General features: G+C 38.2%; 3 protein-coding genes across 6 annotated transcripts; 2 read left to right on the top strand and 1 right to left on the bottom strand.

Moving 5' to 3' along the window:
• Nucleotides 1–90: 90 nt before the first annotated feature.
• On the bottom strand, nucleotides 91–2846 carry polr2k (RNA polymerase II, I and III subunit K). Of its 2 annotated transcripts, XR_008531508.1 has the most exons (5): nucleotides 2752–2846; nucleotides 2468–2537; nucleotides 1070–1162; nucleotides 551–962; nucleotides 91–407 (listed from the first exon to the last, which is right to left on the bottom strand). XR_008531508.1 is itself a non-coding variant. In XM_054605923.1 (4 exons), exons 2-4 carry the CDS (start codon nucleotides 2526–2528, stop codon nucleotides 940–942), a joined length of 177 nt encoding a protein of 58 aa, XP_054461898.1. In that variant the 5' UTR covers nucleotides 2529–2537; nucleotides 2776–2826; the 3' UTR covers nucleotides 760–939. The 2 variants fall into 2 exon arrangements, 1 of the variants encoding a protein (XP_054461898.1); XM_054605923.1 differs by lacking the exon at nucleotides 91–407 and having other exon boundaries at nucleotides 760–962; nucleotides 2776–2826.
• Nucleotides 2847–2949: 103 nt separating this feature from the next.
• On the top strand, nucleotides 2950–10155 carry stk3 (serine/threonine kinase 3 (STE20 homolog, yeast)). 2 transcript variants are annotated; one of them, XM_054605922.1, is made up of 11 exons: nucleotides 2950–3125; nucleotides 4446–4526; nucleotides 4703–4831; nucleotides 5090–5204; nucleotides 5676–5840; nucleotides 6015–6182; nucleotides 6274–6411; nucleotides 6704–6829; nucleotides 6941–7145; nucleotides 7298–7491; nucleotides 7655–10155. In XM_054605922.1, exons 1-11 carry the CDS (start codon nucleotides 3103–3105, stop codon nucleotides 7805–7807), a joined length of 1497 nt encoding a protein of 498 aa, XP_054461897.1. In that variant the 5' UTR covers nucleotides 2950–3102; the 3' UTR covers nucleotides 7808–10155. The 2 variants fall into 2 exon arrangements, with proteins under 2 accessions (XP_054461897.1, XP_054461896.1); XM_054605921.1 differs by having other exon boundaries at nucleotides 2951–3125; nucleotides 7649–10155.
• Nucleotides 10156–10394: 239 nt separating this feature from the next.
• Nucleotides 10395–15054, top strand: LOC129097320 (2-iminobutanoate/2-iminopropanoate deaminase-like). 2 transcript variants are annotated; one of them, XM_054606141.1, is made up of 6 exons: nucleotides 10395–10525; nucleotides 11657–11762; nucleotides 11910–11964; nucleotides 12103–12171; nucleotides 13813–13868; nucleotides 14546–15054. In XM_054606141.1, exons 1-6 carry the CDS (start codon nucleotides 10461–10463, stop codon nucleotides 14600–14602), a joined length of 408 nt encoding a protein of 135 aa, XP_054462116.1. In that variant the 5' UTR covers nucleotides 10395–10460; the 3' UTR covers nucleotides 14603–15054. The 2 variants fall into 2 exon arrangements, with proteins under 2 accessions (XP_054462116.1, XP_054462114.1); XM_054606139.1 differs by lacking the exon at nucleotides 10395–10525 and adding an exon at nucleotides 10713–10848.
• The last annotated feature ends 103 nt before the right edge of the window (nucleotides 15055–15157 follow it).

The following is a 15157-nucleotide window of genomic DNA, read 5'->3' as shown; positions in this document are numbered from 1 at the left end:
TAATTAGTAACACCTGTGCTTTTCCTACTGGGACAAAGCAGAATGGCTGCTGTGAAAAAACATCTGAAATGAATATGCAGGAAATCATCTGGGCTGTAGTTTTTTATTATATTTTTTACATTTTACTGGACCAAACCAGTGGTTTCAAATTTAGGGGGTGGGGTCAAATTAAACACTTTATATATTCTTCCTATTACTAATACAATATTACATAGGTATTTGTCAGAAACTGAAGAAATAATTTAGGTACACAACATTATGTAAAATCATTTTTGTCTTGCAAATTTCTGGATAATTTAAGGCATTTCAGCCTTTCAATTAATATTTTTAAAGAAGAAATCAGTCATTGGTTGAACTGGTGACAACTAGTCAACATATGCAACCACTTGTGGTCTCCAGTAGAAAAAAGGGGTTGTTTTAATGTTGATCAAACATAAGAGGTTGGACCATCAAACAACAACTGAATGATAACATTGTTATTCCACAAAGGGTTAAAAAATGAATATTAATCTAGAACTGAGAAATTGGCTTTTTTTTTTTTAAACACATCTCAATTATTGTACATATTCTTCCATTCATCTAGATGTTATCATTCAACGGTGATACTTGCTGACTTGTTGAAGGTATAAAGGATATGTGGGTGAACTGATATTTATGAATCATGGGATCAAATGACAAAAAATCAGTCAACACACTCAGGGCTAGTGAAAATCTTGTTTTTTAATAAACCAAAACCTGACATCTGTTACTCTTGGGGGGGAGAGAGAGAGAGAGAGAGAGAGAGAGGCACTACTTGTGTTGAAATGAAAATGTTAAGCTTCAACCTTAATTCAGAAATCTGTCGTCAGACCTAGAGGTCAGAACATATGGAGTTGTCAATTGATTTATTTACATGGTCATACACTACAAAATTAACCAAAACAGCTGCTCTTCTCTTCTTCATCGGGCATCAAAGACAACCACTGAAATCAAAGAGTCAAGGAAATATCCAGGTATAGGCTCAGTTCTTATTAAATAATTTATATAGTTAAAAAAATTCCATCACAAAACATTACATTTAAAAGGATACATCTCTTTGTTCTCTTCTTGTACATAATCCTGTATCCACACTCTCTGCATCGGATTGGATCACGGGCCTTAATTTCGTTTTCAGTGTGACATTCTGCAAAAAATAAAAGAATATTAGAGAAAATATCAAATATATCCTATTAAAGCTAGAAGATAATGTTTAGAAGATAATCATTATAAGCTTATTGCAGATGTGTCAGTATCAGAGTACATTTCTGCTGATAAGTTACAAGAAATTTCAGAACAGGAATGCATAACAAGGTTTGAAGTCATGTAGAAGCAGTGTCTCTGTTACATAGTTTGTCCTCCAGTGATACAAGATGAATGCATCTTTGTCAAAACTCTCAAAAAACAACAACACCCAAACCATCTAAGAGATCCCTATTGATTGTTGTTTCTGTTATGTATTTGCGTTAAAACCCCCACTATCACCTGATTTATCATTTATAGATTTTTAAACTCGTTAATATAAATATCAGTATTGGCCTAAAAAAAGTTTCTGACAGCCTACAATAACTATGCAATTATTGCAAAAATATGTTTTTTTAAAGTTTGAATCATGTATCGCGGCTTATCTAGAAATCAGTGATTTTAGTTCCCAATACATTGGCAGATTCATAAATGTTCAAAGGAAAGTAGATTGTGTGAACTGGTTATTCTTAATGTGATGATTTCTGTGTTAACTTGTCATGAAGTGGCTCAACAAAATCCTACAACAGTTTGTGTAAAGACAATCAAAAACTGCGATGGTTTTTTTATTCTTTATATAGGCTAACTTTTTCTCAAAAGTGTGAAAAAGAAGCCAAGATTTACAAGTTTTCTTTTTTATTTTAAGGTTACATCACATCTATAAAGTGTCAATTCTGGCAGTGAATTGATTATTTTAGTGTAGACATGAAGGTCTGAATATTGTGTAATGTTTGTGGGTGTGTATCTTTTGACTCTTTATGGCATCTAAACGTATATGCTGTATTAAGGAAATGGTTTACATCAATTTTGTTTGTCTTGTAATCCAGTGCAGTCTGAGCAGATCTGTATGCATGACACAATACTAAACACTTGATTCATTAAATGGTTAAAACCATGCTATTTAAAGCACAATGCATTAATTAATGCACTGGGGAACTGCAAAATATTCAATGTTATACAAAGCAGCAGCACTTGGGCCATTACTATATTACGGGCAGTATTGTTCTACTAGAACTGTGTGTAATTATACTGTTATATGTGTTGATATAAGTAGCTATATCATACGGCTGTACTAGCAGTGACAGAAGATGTAAAAGCAGCATCTGTAGCAGTACAGTAGGTAAGTTAGCATCGTTAGCAGTGGTATTGGCTGAAACGTTACTAGCTGACAGTACAATTAAAACAAATAAAAGCTATATTATAGAGATACCTCCACATATGTAGATCATAGGCTGTTGTTTGGGCGGTTGCACATCCTTCTGTGGATCCATTTTGTTTCTCTAAAGACAGAAGAAACAACGATGACACAATCACATCTGTGTCCTTACAGCATGCTAACACAAATACAGCATGGTGTGTAACATTACCCACAAAACAAAGTATCAATCCAGAGGCGTAGTGGACGAGAAATGTGTTTCAGAAACCTCAAAATACTGTATGAATATATAAAATGTGAAATGCATAAAGGGGAATGATGCAAATAAGAAAGCTCACCGTTTTAACTCGCTTAATGTTTACCTCTCTTTTCGCATCACACACGGCTGCCTGCGCACATGCGTACAACAGTCGTCCGCCTCTGAGCAAAGTGGCTTGTGATTGGTCAGAAGATCCCGCGTCACGTTCGGCCTGTTGTGACGTCGTTGTGTACCACTCCGGTGCAGCAGGGGGCGCTGTCCGGAGCGTCTCCACCGAACTGTCCGCAGTCTGGCGAACCCTCAGCTGGCCCTGCACTAGTTTTTGACAACAACGTCTCTGTCGACAATGTTCACGTCTTGACTGGTGGCCCCAACACTGCCATAAGTTACTATTAGTCCGTCGCCTCTTTATTATTTGAAGTTAAACATCATGGAGCCGTCTGCGCCCAAAAGGTTTGTGTGGTTTCAACAGGTTTAAAACGTGCTTAAAGCTATGAAGCAGCTAGCTCATAGGCTAACGTAGGCGGTAGCTGTCGCTCTGCTAGCTGATGCTAACTAAGTTAGCTTTACCAGATTTATGTCAAACTCTGCTCAGTTAAGACGAGTTAACACTTTAAAGGTCCCTCTTGCTAGAGTCACTAGCCAGGTGTTAAAGCTCCTATTTGGGTTTTTTAGTTGGCATTTTGAATGAACGTTTCGTTATTATTTAGACTTTTACAAATAATAAAGTAAAATCAATAAATTGTGTGTGAGTTGAAACAATTTGACACATCCAAGTTAAACAAAAGAGTATATTTTGTGAACCATTTAAATACGTTTTGCCATGGTGATTCATGTGATTGTCTTGCAGACTAAACATGATCTAATTTATTTGATCACCTTTAACCCGAGAGGGAGATAGAGCTGGTGTCCAAATGATAATAGTGTTAATAGTTGTTTTTTTCTAAATGTTCCATATAACGTTACCTACATGTAAACTTAGTGAGGTCAAATGTGTAAGATTTCCTATAACTGTGCTACATTACAGTTGAATATAAGGTGTCGATTAGGGCTGAAGCTAAACACTATTTTCATCAGTCAACTAGTTTTCCCATTAATAGATTGCTAAATCTATATCTAAATCTTAGGTGGTAATAAATAAATTACCTTTCACATGAGGATGTCTATAGAGGGTTTGTTTTGTTCGACTAACAGTTCAAAAACCCTAAATATAATCAATTTATGTAATTTATAAATGATATAAGATATAGAATAGTAGCACATCTTCAAATTTAAAAAAACAGGAACCAGAAAATGTTTGCAATTTTGCTTGATACTTGTATTAGGAGATTAATTGATGTTCAAAATCGTTAATTCATTTTCATTCAATGGGCTGCAGGATTAACAATAATACACAATTTCAGCACTTTGTAAGATAAAAAAAATGCAAAACTTATCAACTAGTCATAATCCACATCACTCAAGCTTTTTCAGAGACCACATCACCCATCCTAAATAACCCCAAAATATCTTTACTTAAAATAACAACAAAGGCATAGACTAATTCATTCCTTGCTGTAGTGTTTGTTTGAAGTAAACACATATTCAAACATTTGGGTTATTTATATATTTTAACACCTTATTTTGAGTATATTACTTCATTCTAGCTGCTCGAAATCACTATGATTTTGACTTCAGACTCTCCAATGGTATAGTGTTTTAGATTTGTTTCATTTCTTCTTCCTAGGTAGACATTTATACTAAAGTTACAATTGATTTGTTACATGTTTTCAGCAAGCTGAAAAAGCTGAGTGAGGACAGCTTGACCAAACAGCCAGAGGAAGTGTTTGATGTTTTAGAGAAACTCGGTGAAGGGTAAGATGTTTTTCTCATGACTAATCTCTGTTTCCACTTGTGTGCCATTGCCAGAAGCTATTTAAAGTCCATCAGATCATCTGTACTTTTTCAAGATGCACCTCCTTTGTTGTGTAGTGCATTCATTTTTTAATAATGTCAGTTGTAAATGCACTCTTGTATGTGTGTCTGTTTAGTTCCTATGGCAGCGTGTTCAAAGCTATCCATAAGGAGTCAGGCCAGGTGGTGGCCATCAAGCAGGTTCCTGTGGAGTCTGATCTGCAGGAGATCATCAAGGAGATTTCCATCATGCAACAATGTGACAGGTCAGAGGACAACACAGCTTTCCCTAAACCTTTCACATTAACTACATATATTATTGTCTTCAAAGGATCATATCTGCTTCCATAGTTCACTTTGCTCCAAGTTAAATGTTTGATTTAACAGCATTGTTTAACTGCTGCAGCCTGAACAGCTCTCTGATGTCTTGATCTACAAGTGTTTTCTCACTTCTGCTGTTTTCGTTGTAAACGAAACTTCTTCTTCTCTTTTTGATAACCACTCTGTTTGGCATTTCCTTTTAGCCCTTATGTAGTGAAATACTATGGCAGCTACTTCAAGAACACTGACCTGTGGATTGTCATGGAGTACTGTGGAGCCGGCTCTGTGTCTGACATCATCAGACTGCGCAACAAGACGGTGGGTGCTTACAAAGAAATGTGTGGTGCGTGTGTGTGGCTGTACTAAAATCTTAGTGGTGTTTATTTCTGTGTTATATTTTACTCAGAAAAAATTGCTTCTAATGTGTATCCTTACTGATAGAGTTTGACCAAGACATTGACATAACAAGACATTGCTTTTTAACACCAATGATGGTGATGAAACCTCAGTGCCCATTTTACCAAACTCTACTGTCTATTTTTTGAACATTAGTGTACATAAAGCTGAATAGATTGCAGAGTATGTCCTTTGCTGTAGACACTGTTATAACAATTTATTTATTTTCTAAGCTTATTTAGCTTTGTAAATGTCCAGGTTGCCTATGTCTGTGAACTTCTAATTACATAGAAAATACAATAAGACTTGCACGTTACCTGGGTTGGTCTTATTCATTCATTTACTTTTGGATCTTATTCAATCAATGTGTTTTCTTGTTCCTTCTCACATTAGTTGACAGAGGATGAGATTGCCACTATCCTGAAGTCAACGCTGAAGGGTCTTGAATATCTTCACTTCATGAGGAAGATCCATCGGGACATCAAGGCCGGAAACATCCTCCTCAACACAGAGGGACACGCCAAACTGGCAGACTTCGGAGTTGCTGGACAGCTTACGGTAACAGTATAGCAGTTGCTTGATGGTTTGAACCAACGACAGCAAAGTAAATGTTCTTTTCAAACTTCCACTATGAATGTCTAGTCATTCACTGATTTTGTGAATTCCTGTGAAGTGATTCTAAAACTTCATGTTCATAATGGTGATTCCAGCTTTGTTTGTTTTTCTCTGAAGGACACTATGGCAAAGAGGAACACTGTGATCGGAACTCCCTTCTGGATGGCCCCAGAGGTGATCCAGGAGATCGGCTACAACTGTGTGGCTGACATCTGGTCCCTGGGCATCACGTCCATAGAGATGGCAGAGGGCAAACCTCCCTACGCTGACATCCATCCCATGAGAGTGAGTGTACACAGTTGGTTGAAGAAGCCCTAAAGCAGGACATTTTTGTTATTCCACCTGACTTTTTTTAAACCTCTGTGCCTCCCTCCAGGCGATCTTCATGATCCCCACCAACCCCCCTCCAACATTCAGGAAGCCGGAGCTTTGGTCAGACGACTTCACAGACTTTGTCAAGAAGTGTCTGGTCAAGAATCCAGAGCAGAGAGCGACCGCCACGCAGCTCCTACAGGTTGGAGGAAGGAAGCACACACACACACACACACACACACACACACACACACACACACACACACACACACACATACACATACACACAGATACAGATATAAACTTGTGTGAGCAGAACATAAACAACCTGGTGTACACACTCAGTGACACTCTGATGTAGGAAACTTGAACTAAGTACATGCAAGAACTGAAAAAATACAATTGATGCTCCATTTGTGTTTACAATGTCGGGGACCAATGAGCCACTAACGTAACCACAAAATATATTTTTTCTTGCTTTTGTGAATGTCCAGCACCCATTCATCAACCAAGCCAAGCCGGTCACTATCCTGAGAGACCTGATCACTGAGGCCATGGAGATGAAAGCCAAGAGGCAGCAGGAGCAGCAGAGAGAGCTTGAGGAGGAGGACGACAACTCTGTACGTATGCTTAAATGTTAACAAGAAAGTTTGTTTTAAAGCAACCTGTAGATTTGACTTGACTTGATTAAACGGCTATATGTTGAGGCCATATGACTGAATGTGTTCCAGGAGGAGGAGACAGAGGTGGACTCTCACACTATGGTGAAGTCAGGCTCAGAGGGTGCAGGAACCATGCGGGCCACCAGCACCATGAGCGACGGGGCACAGACCATGATTGAACACGGCAGCACCATGCTGGAATCAGACCTCGGCACCATGGTCATCAACAGTGACGATGATGAAGAGGAGGAGGAAGACCAGGGATCCATGAGGAGTGAGCACACACACACAGATAATGTTGATTCAGTTATGGGGTGAAAAAGAGATACACATCCACAAGTTTAACTATCATAAAACCCCAAGTTTTTACCAAATTTCACTGTTTATGCTACGATCAAGAGTTGAAAACCTTTCCCTCCTCCACAGGACACGCCACCCCTCAGCAGCCAATACGTCCGTCCTTCATGGACTATTTTGACAAGCAGGACTCCAACAAGGCAGCCCAACAGCAGGAGAACTACAACCACAACCAGCCGCAGGAGCAGCCGGGCTACCACATCCAGTCCAAGAACGTCTTCCCCGACAACTGGAAGGTGCCCCAAGACGGAGACTTTGACTTTGTGAGTAACATCTTCTATGAGCATGTGATGGTATTGCTGTAATTAATCTGGTTTCACCTGAAGGAAAATACAGCAGTGGATCAGTTGCAAAACAGCAGCAGTTCTTAAACTAAATAAGACTCGTTGTCTGTCTTTCTTTTTGTGTGATGTCGCCCAGCTGAAGAACCTGGACTTTGAGGAGCTGCAGCTGCGTCTGACTGCCTTGGATCCCATGATGGAGCGTGAGATTGAGGAGCTCAGGCAGCGCTACACCGCCAAGAGGCAGCCCATCCTGGATGCCATGGATGCCAAGAAGAGACGACAACAGAACTTCTGAGTGCCTCTCGCTCTAGTCTTGGCTTCTCAAAGCCACAATCATCACAAAACTTACATCCCATTGACTCAGAGGAAATAAGATGACCGTATTATCTCTGTTGGAAGCTCACTGCTGTTAGAATCACTACTAACTGTCCTCTAAATGAAGTTAGATGCCTCTTTTACATCCATTTTGGCTCCTGGGATCTACACTCGTCTGCCTTGTTTCTACATCTGTCCAGATGCTGTTCCATTGTTCTTAGTCTTATATTTGTTTCTACAGTTCCTGTAAAGTTGCTTTCCCATGAATGATACTCAGGACTGCAGCCAAAGAGAGATCTAAGGCTTGGCTATTATACGTCTGAAAGTCACAACATGAGTAGAATCCCCATCAACACATAAGGAAGCCTGTCCTCTGGCAGTAGCAGCAGAATAATCACAGAGTTGTCTTTTTTCCTCAGACATTTCACTTTCAGTGTAAATATAATACAGAGCCTAGTTTGGAAATACCTGAAACAAAAAGCTGTGGAAGCTTGTCCATGACCAAAGACAATCAAGAGGATGTTGATAGTTGAGAATGCCTTAAAATAATTGAAACCTGGTTTTAACGATGTAATAAAACAACCAAGTCGTCAGGTGGTTAAATCCATTTCCTCACTAGGAGATGAGTCGGAAGTGGACTGTGGAAAGTTGTAAGGATGGAGAAAAAGTATGGAAATCGTGTGGGTGGTGAAGAGTGGATCATGCATGTTTTCATGGTGGACCAGAAAATGCTAAACTTTTTCATTAGTCTTAATTATCATTTATTTAATTATGTTGTTTTTGGGCTTCTTTTAAACATCCAGTGTACTGTCCATTTATTGCATCTTGGTGCCTCATAACTCACCTGAACCACTTACCCAACAATATTCATGAATTTAAAGTCAGAGCTTTTACTTCACACGATGATCCACTTTACTCAAACGAATACCAGAGATGGCACCAAAATTCATTCCGAAGTTAAAAAAAAATGTTAAGCGAATGCATTCCAAAATACTGCATGACTTTTCTTTTAATGTCCGTGGAGTCTTTAAGGAAATCCTGCAGATTTATCAAAGGTTGTAATAATAACATGTAAAATGATGTTTTCTGTAATCGTTCCGCACCATGATTGATTAACTTCAGATTCCACTTTCTAAAATATTTCGACAATATGTGGAGCCGTCTCATATGCAAAGCATCAGTGAAGAGAAACGTAGTAGCTGATAAACTGTTTTATGGTTGTAGTCAAAGAAAAAAACATATCAGGTTGAGATAAAAACTCAAGTGGCTGAGTGGCTGATAACTGGTCGTTGGCTGATTTCAGATTCTCAGCTCTCGCATATCGTCGTCATTGGCCTCCATGTCAGTTGGATTTTATATCACAATTTGAAATGTTTAATGGAAATCTCTTTGTACTCTACATGAGGGAAACAAACTGCGCTGTTCTGGTTGTAGTTTAGTTTTGACATTTTGATTTTACACATGCTAATGATGACCCTTTGAATGCATTTTTAATCTGAATACATGTACAATATGTCTGCAGGTCGCTGTTACATACAAATGTTAATATGCAGTCTTGATGGTTCAGCACATACTTACTGCATATATCAACATTTTGGTAATCCCATGATCTTATGAATAGACCTGTTATCTTATAGATCTGATGGACAATGTGGCCAAAATGAGCTGACACTTTGAAACACCTGAATACAATTGTTTTTTTTCTCTTTGTTTTTTTTTTGTTTTTAAACCTGTTCTTTCACAGAAATCATTGACATTTTTGTCATTAAGTCTGCTATGCATTAGCAACTCACACACAAGCATTCACAATTTATTTATTAAATGTGTTTAAAACTTTTTTTTTAATTTTGTGACACTGGTTAAAATACGGACGCTGTTATGGCTGTTTATATTTCTGCCCTTTGTCAAATATATGTGGCTTGATTTCTGCGTGTTTAAGACTATGCATGTTTATAGTTTTGCTTGCTATTTAGTGGAATGCTACTAGATCCACATGTGAGAGCAATGCTAATATGGAAGCTCGATTTTCAGCTTTAACAGAAACTATTTGCTCTGTACAATTTTAAAAAGACCCATCTGAAATATGACATTGTGGAGAATCTGCCATAATATGTGTAGTTATGTGAAATCACACTTCAATATAAATATAGCTATATGATTAAATTTGTTTTCATTTATTTCTCTGTTATTTCCACAATATAATGACTTGAGAGTGAAGAGTGGAATGTAAGCATTTTATGTTTGAACCACCTAATTTATTATCTTTTGTTTGTAATACTTTTCTTTGAACAGGTGCAAGAAATAATAAAAGTTACTTATAGATAATCATATCTGCAGTGGAATCCTTTGATCTTATCTCTGAGATTATAAAAGGAGACTTGAACCTCTGAATTGGACTTTATTGAAGTAGAAACACCTGTCGTACCGTAACTTTTCTAATATGGACGCAACTATGTTCCGTTTGCACAGGATTTACAAGGAAGCTTCTCCCAAAATAAACGCAACGTGAACTTGTTTTCAGACATTACGGTAGAGCAATCTCCTTCTTCCCACAAGTAGTTGCACACGAATCCCTTCATTCACAGCCAGTCTGCGGTGTAGAAAGAGTTGGGGGGGGAAAAAATCAGCAAAACATGTCTGTACTCAAAAGAAAGATCGTCAACACTCCATCAGCCCCGGCTGCCATCGGTCCTTACAGGTGAGTAAACTTTAAGAAACACTATATTTTATGCATATCTTTCTATTTATAGCGACACGTGGGGTGCAGACGCTGGTGCATAAAATGCTTCAATAAATGAATGAATCACAGGGAGAGTCCAGCTTCTGATCAGGGGCGGGTCTTGGTGTTCAGTGAACTCACCTGCTTCACTTGACCCCGTTAAACAAAAGCGTCAGAGCTGAACTTTTACCAGAACAGAAGAGTCACAGCAGAGTAGAGACCCACAGCTGACTTGAAATGGCATCTATTCGTCGACAAATCGTTTACACTTCAAACGCCCCTGTCAGACAGGGAATATACAGGTGAGGATTAATGACATGTGAAATACTTTATCTGGGCTTTACATATCTCTATATTTACATAAATGCAAGAAACACTGTTTGTGTTTGTAATTACTTGATTAAAAGCAAATTCACTGAAATGACTAGAAATCAGTTTAAACTGCAGTGTTTTTGTCAGATGATTTAGTTTTAATTAGTGTGTGTGTTCTTGTTTATTTCAATTTGTGCACAATGTGAGGGGTGTTCCTGCTCTGGCCAATAGGCTGCCAGTGGGAGGAGTTACTTCAGACTGAATGGCCTTTGATTTATCTTACTTGTATTCTAGGATTCAAGGTCACTTGGCCATTGTTGGTGTCTGGTGGTGAAATTGTTGCATAGTCTTTCGTTTGTCATAACATTTTGCTTGATAAACTACCACAAAAGCGTGTCACGGAATGGCTGTGGAGTTTAGATATGAAATTGAGGCCATTGATATAGTGCAGATACATTACAGTTTTGTTTCAGAAATAGCTTCTTCAGAAGGTTTTTTGTGTGCTTACCAGTATTTTGTCATCTCCAATACTGCATCAGCATGCACATTTATATGGTGTTCATTTATAAATGAGGAAATAGGATATAAATTGATTTGGAAGTATGTAAAGAAGATTAAGAGAGAGTGGTAACATACACCGAAAACATAATATTACATAACTTTATTTAATCAATAGTATTCCTTTTAAAAAAATAATACTTTTTTTGCGATTTATTTTCACTATTTGTTTCTCTCACATGAAATTAGAAAAAAAGTAGGATATATTTCTGTGTGTGTGTGTGTGTGTCTCATCTTCAGCCAATCCGTGGTTGTGGACAGAACAATGTACATCTCGGGTCAGCTGGGGATGGACGTGGCCTCTGGTCAGCTGGTAGATGGAGGTGTGCAGGCTCAGGCCAAACAGGTGAGGTGGGACAGATTATCTTTATTATTTTTTAATGCTTTTGATTACTTAAAAGAAGGATGTTTCCCAAGCCTCATCTGAATGCTATTCAATCTGAAAAATCTTAACCCAAAAAGGGAGATGATCACAATGTCTCTCATCCCTCAGGCTCTAGTCAATATGGGGGAGATCCTTAAAGCTGCTGGCTGTGACTACACCAACGGTGAGATGTCGGGCTGTCCATGAACTCAGCTGCTGCTCATTTGTTTTTATATAATTTGAATGTTCAACCATAACACACATTTGTTTTATATGATTTGAATGTTCAAACTTTCAAACCGAGTGAACTCTTTGATTTCAGTGGTGAAGACGACTGTGCTGCTCGCTGACATCAATGACTTCAACAGCGTGAACGAGGTCTACAAAACATGTAAGGACATACTTTTTAGTGCTTTAAATGTAATGTTTGAAAGCAGATTAAAATAGAAAATGGTAGATGTGGTTTACTTATCAAATTGATTGTGCTTTATGTTTTTCTCTCGTGTTTCTATATATTCTAATATATAAAAGCAGCCAAAGAGGGGTAGCCTTTAACCAACATTGTCAGAGCTGCTGTTACACCCATGCCACCTATACAAGCAGCCCGTTGATTCATTTTATATAAGCATCACTGTTGTGGGCCTGTCGCAAACACTGAGTCACTGTTTGCTGTGGGACTGGTTTGTCACTTCATTTTATTAAATAAATCGCTGGCTTGTTCCTTCTTATCCCTTTCTTCTTTATAATGTGTGTTTTTGTGAAAGAGGGATTGTGGTTAAAGAGACTGCTCTTTAAGGAGAGGAAGTGGATTCAAGCTGGTATGCGAGCAAGTGTGTAGCCTGCTGAGTATCGTTGAGAAAGGCTCTGAATGTCAACTCGCACTGACAGTGCGGATCTAGCTGACCGTTTGCTTTATGAAGGGAGGTATAATCAGAGAAATGAAACTGATGTAAATACCCTCAAATTGTCTCTATTGATGGTCATGCTACATCATCCTGCGTATGGAGCCAGAATAACTATAGACTTTTACTGTAATCCTTTAATAATTTATTTTGATTTATCAAATTTGCAATCACATGATGCGTTATAAGACTAAAAGTAAAAAACAATGTAATGAATTTTTTTTTTTTATCTGCCAATTTATAAATCTACTACCTTATGAGTTCAAATGATTAATTAAATGAAATTAATTTGTTATTCACTTTGCTAATGTATACACATATCATATTCCATCTTATAAAACATACAATATCATCCATGCTTTAAAAGCATTGCGTTAAACTTACGAATGTGTAAATAGCTTTCCACCTAAAAAATAATTGAAATTTACTGATAAATTACAATAAAAAGCACTGTAAAAGTCTGTCATTATTCCAGCGCTACACTCCATGATGCATACATGCGGTGCCTCATATTTCACCAACATCCCTCAGAAGATGACAGGTGACAGGTGAATCAGTCACCTGACAGACAGGCTCACTCAGCCCTTCCTCTGCTGTATGAAAGCAGCCTCCTCTCTCAGGCCGCTCGGTCCGGGCTTTTCCTCCTGGATCACAACAGACAGGTGTAATGGAAGCTGTGGTGCCCAGTGAGTTGGAAATAGACACCACCATGCAGGCTCACGGATGTAACTCAACCCTCCCAGCAGGCTTTGCAGCGCTGCCATTCACCCTTGGGTATAGTCTCTGAGGTCTCCCACCTCCCTCCTGACTCAACCCTAAACCAGACAGGGAACTTTCCCCGACCCTGAAGAGAGGACATGTGTGATCCAAAGTTATTTTGACTTCCCAGGCCAAAGTTTTGACTTAAGTCTGATACATGTGAATACTCGCATATTCATCCGGAGATTTGTCTCTATTTTGAAAGTTTTTTTTATTTAGTGTAAAATTTTTTTTCTGTAATTTTTTTTCCAAATATGCATTGTTGGAAAATTTTACCAAGAAATCCAATAATTCATTCACATAAAGAGTCATAGATTAACCTGGTGGTTTTCCAATGTGCTTTTGTTATAATGTAAATGCTTTCCCTCCAGTTTTCAGCAGTAACTTCCCAGCCAGAGCTGCCTACCAAGTCGCTGCTCTCCCTAGAGTAAGTACAAACAAAACCTGTACACCAACACAGAGCTGCAGTACCCTGTGGTATAGTTCATAGACATCAATACACGTGGTGTTGTGGAGATTCATAGCAGATAGACTCCTGCTCATTCATCCACGCCATGTATTTTCCATCATCCGTGTGCAACTGTTTTCACTATGAGCTGAGTGGGAAATGGTGCTTATGAATATTGTATTGTTTGGTTTGGCTGTAATATATTCCCAATTATTTCATTGGATCACAACGAAATGTTGTGCAGAAATTCATGTTCCCCTTTAGGAGGATTTGTTATAACTTTGGTGATCCCCTGACTTTTCATCTAATGGCATCATCAGGTCTGTTTATTACAAAAGACCTGCAAAAATAATTTATACATTCCCATCAGCTCAGTTGTACTATGTTTGATGGTAATTAGCCAATGTAAGCGCGTTAAAACGGATTGAACATATCTCACTCCAAATAAGAGAAAGTTAAAAAAACATTACAAAAATGTAGTTGGATAGTTAACTACACTTTCCGCCCACAGGAAAAAGTCTGAACACCAGGCTTTTGCCCCAGTTTTTTAGCACCGATAATTGTCCATAAACATTAAAGAGAAGCTTTGTACAATTGGTATTACCCACAATGCTTCCTTTTCTATGACCTCATCGTCTCCTCCTTTTTGTCTTCAGGGTGGCCTGGTGGAAATAGAGGCGGTTGCTGTTCTCGGTCCACTCTCAGACTCCTGACTAGATGGCCCCATCACAAACAAGTTGTAGTCTAACCATCAAGGGACCTTTCTAAGTGAACAGTGGACGCCTTAATGTATTTCCAGATGACACATGAAAGGCCAAACTAGGAACTTGTTAGCTTTTCAATTTTTTGCATAAAGTAGTTTCTCAGCTGACCACTGTAGCTGGCTGACTGCACGTCTACAGTTAGTATTATAACACTTAAGATTCAAACCCTTAACAATAGAACAGGACTTAATTCACCAGGATGAAACAAAAGGTAATGATAAAGTGTGACTGTATCTGTACAACCAGTCTAACATTCCCTGGTTACAGTGGCCAGATTCAGAGTCAAATCAACTTCCTCTTTTTGCTGTTTTTGATTAGCTTTTTCATGGTCTGATTTGCTCCAGAGAAATGTTATAACGCATTATAAAAGTGAAGTTCGCAATAATAAACAAATTTAATAAAACCGCTGATCCCAGACTGATTATTTTGCCCTAAAAAATCACTGACGTGTATTCATCCTGCATTAAAATATCAAAGAAAAGAAAACGTATTAGATGTCATTTT

Source organism: Anoplopoma fimbria, chromosome 10, assembly GCF_027596085.1.
Source record: "Anoplopoma fimbria isolate UVic2021 breed Golden Eagle Sablefish chromosome 10, Afim_UVic_2022, whole genome shotgun sequence".
Classification (NCBI taxonomy): domain Eukaryota; kingdom Metazoa; phylum Chordata; class Actinopteri; order Perciformes; family Anoplopomatidae; genus Anoplopoma; species Anoplopoma fimbria.
This window is presented reverse-complemented; position numbering and strand designations above follow the sequence as displayed.

Bases quoted from the DNA above. Each gene is read 5' to 3' on its own strand.
- polr2k (XM_054605923.1), bottom strand. From the start codon at position 2,528: ATGGATCCACAGAAGGATGTGCAACCGCCCAAACAACAGCCTATGATC. The intron at 1,163-2,467 runs GTATCTCTATAA...TATTTTTTGCAG, and splicing joins TATGATCTACATATGTGGAG to AATGTCACACTGAAAACGAA. The intron at 963-1,069 runs GTATCCTTTTAA...CTTTGATTTCAG, and splicing joins CAAGAAGAGAACAAAGAGAT to TGGTTGTCTTTGATGCCCGA.
- stk3 (XM_054605921.1), top strand. From the start codon at position 3,103: ATGGAGCCGTCTGCGCCCAAAAG. The intron at 5,205-5,675 runs GTGGGTGCTTAC...TTCTCACATTAG, and splicing joins TCAGACTGCGCAACAAGACG to TTGACAGAGGATGAGATTGC. The intron at 6,412-6,703 runs GTTGGAGGAAGG...GTGAATGTCCAG, and splicing joins CCGCCACGCAGCTCCTACAG to CACCCATTCATCAACCAAGC.
- LOC129097320 (XM_054606141.1), top strand. From the start codon at position 10,461: ATGTCTGTACTCAAAAGAAAGATCGTCAACACTCCATCAGCCCCGGCT. The intron at 10,526-11,656 runs GTGAGTAAACTT...TCTCATCTTCAG, and splicing joins GCTGCCATCGGTCCTTACAG to CCAATCCGTGGTTGTGGACA. The intron at 12,172-13,812 runs GTAAGGACATAC...CTTTCCCTCCAG, and splicing joins GAACGAGGTCTACAAAACAT to TTTTCAGCAGTAACTTCCCA.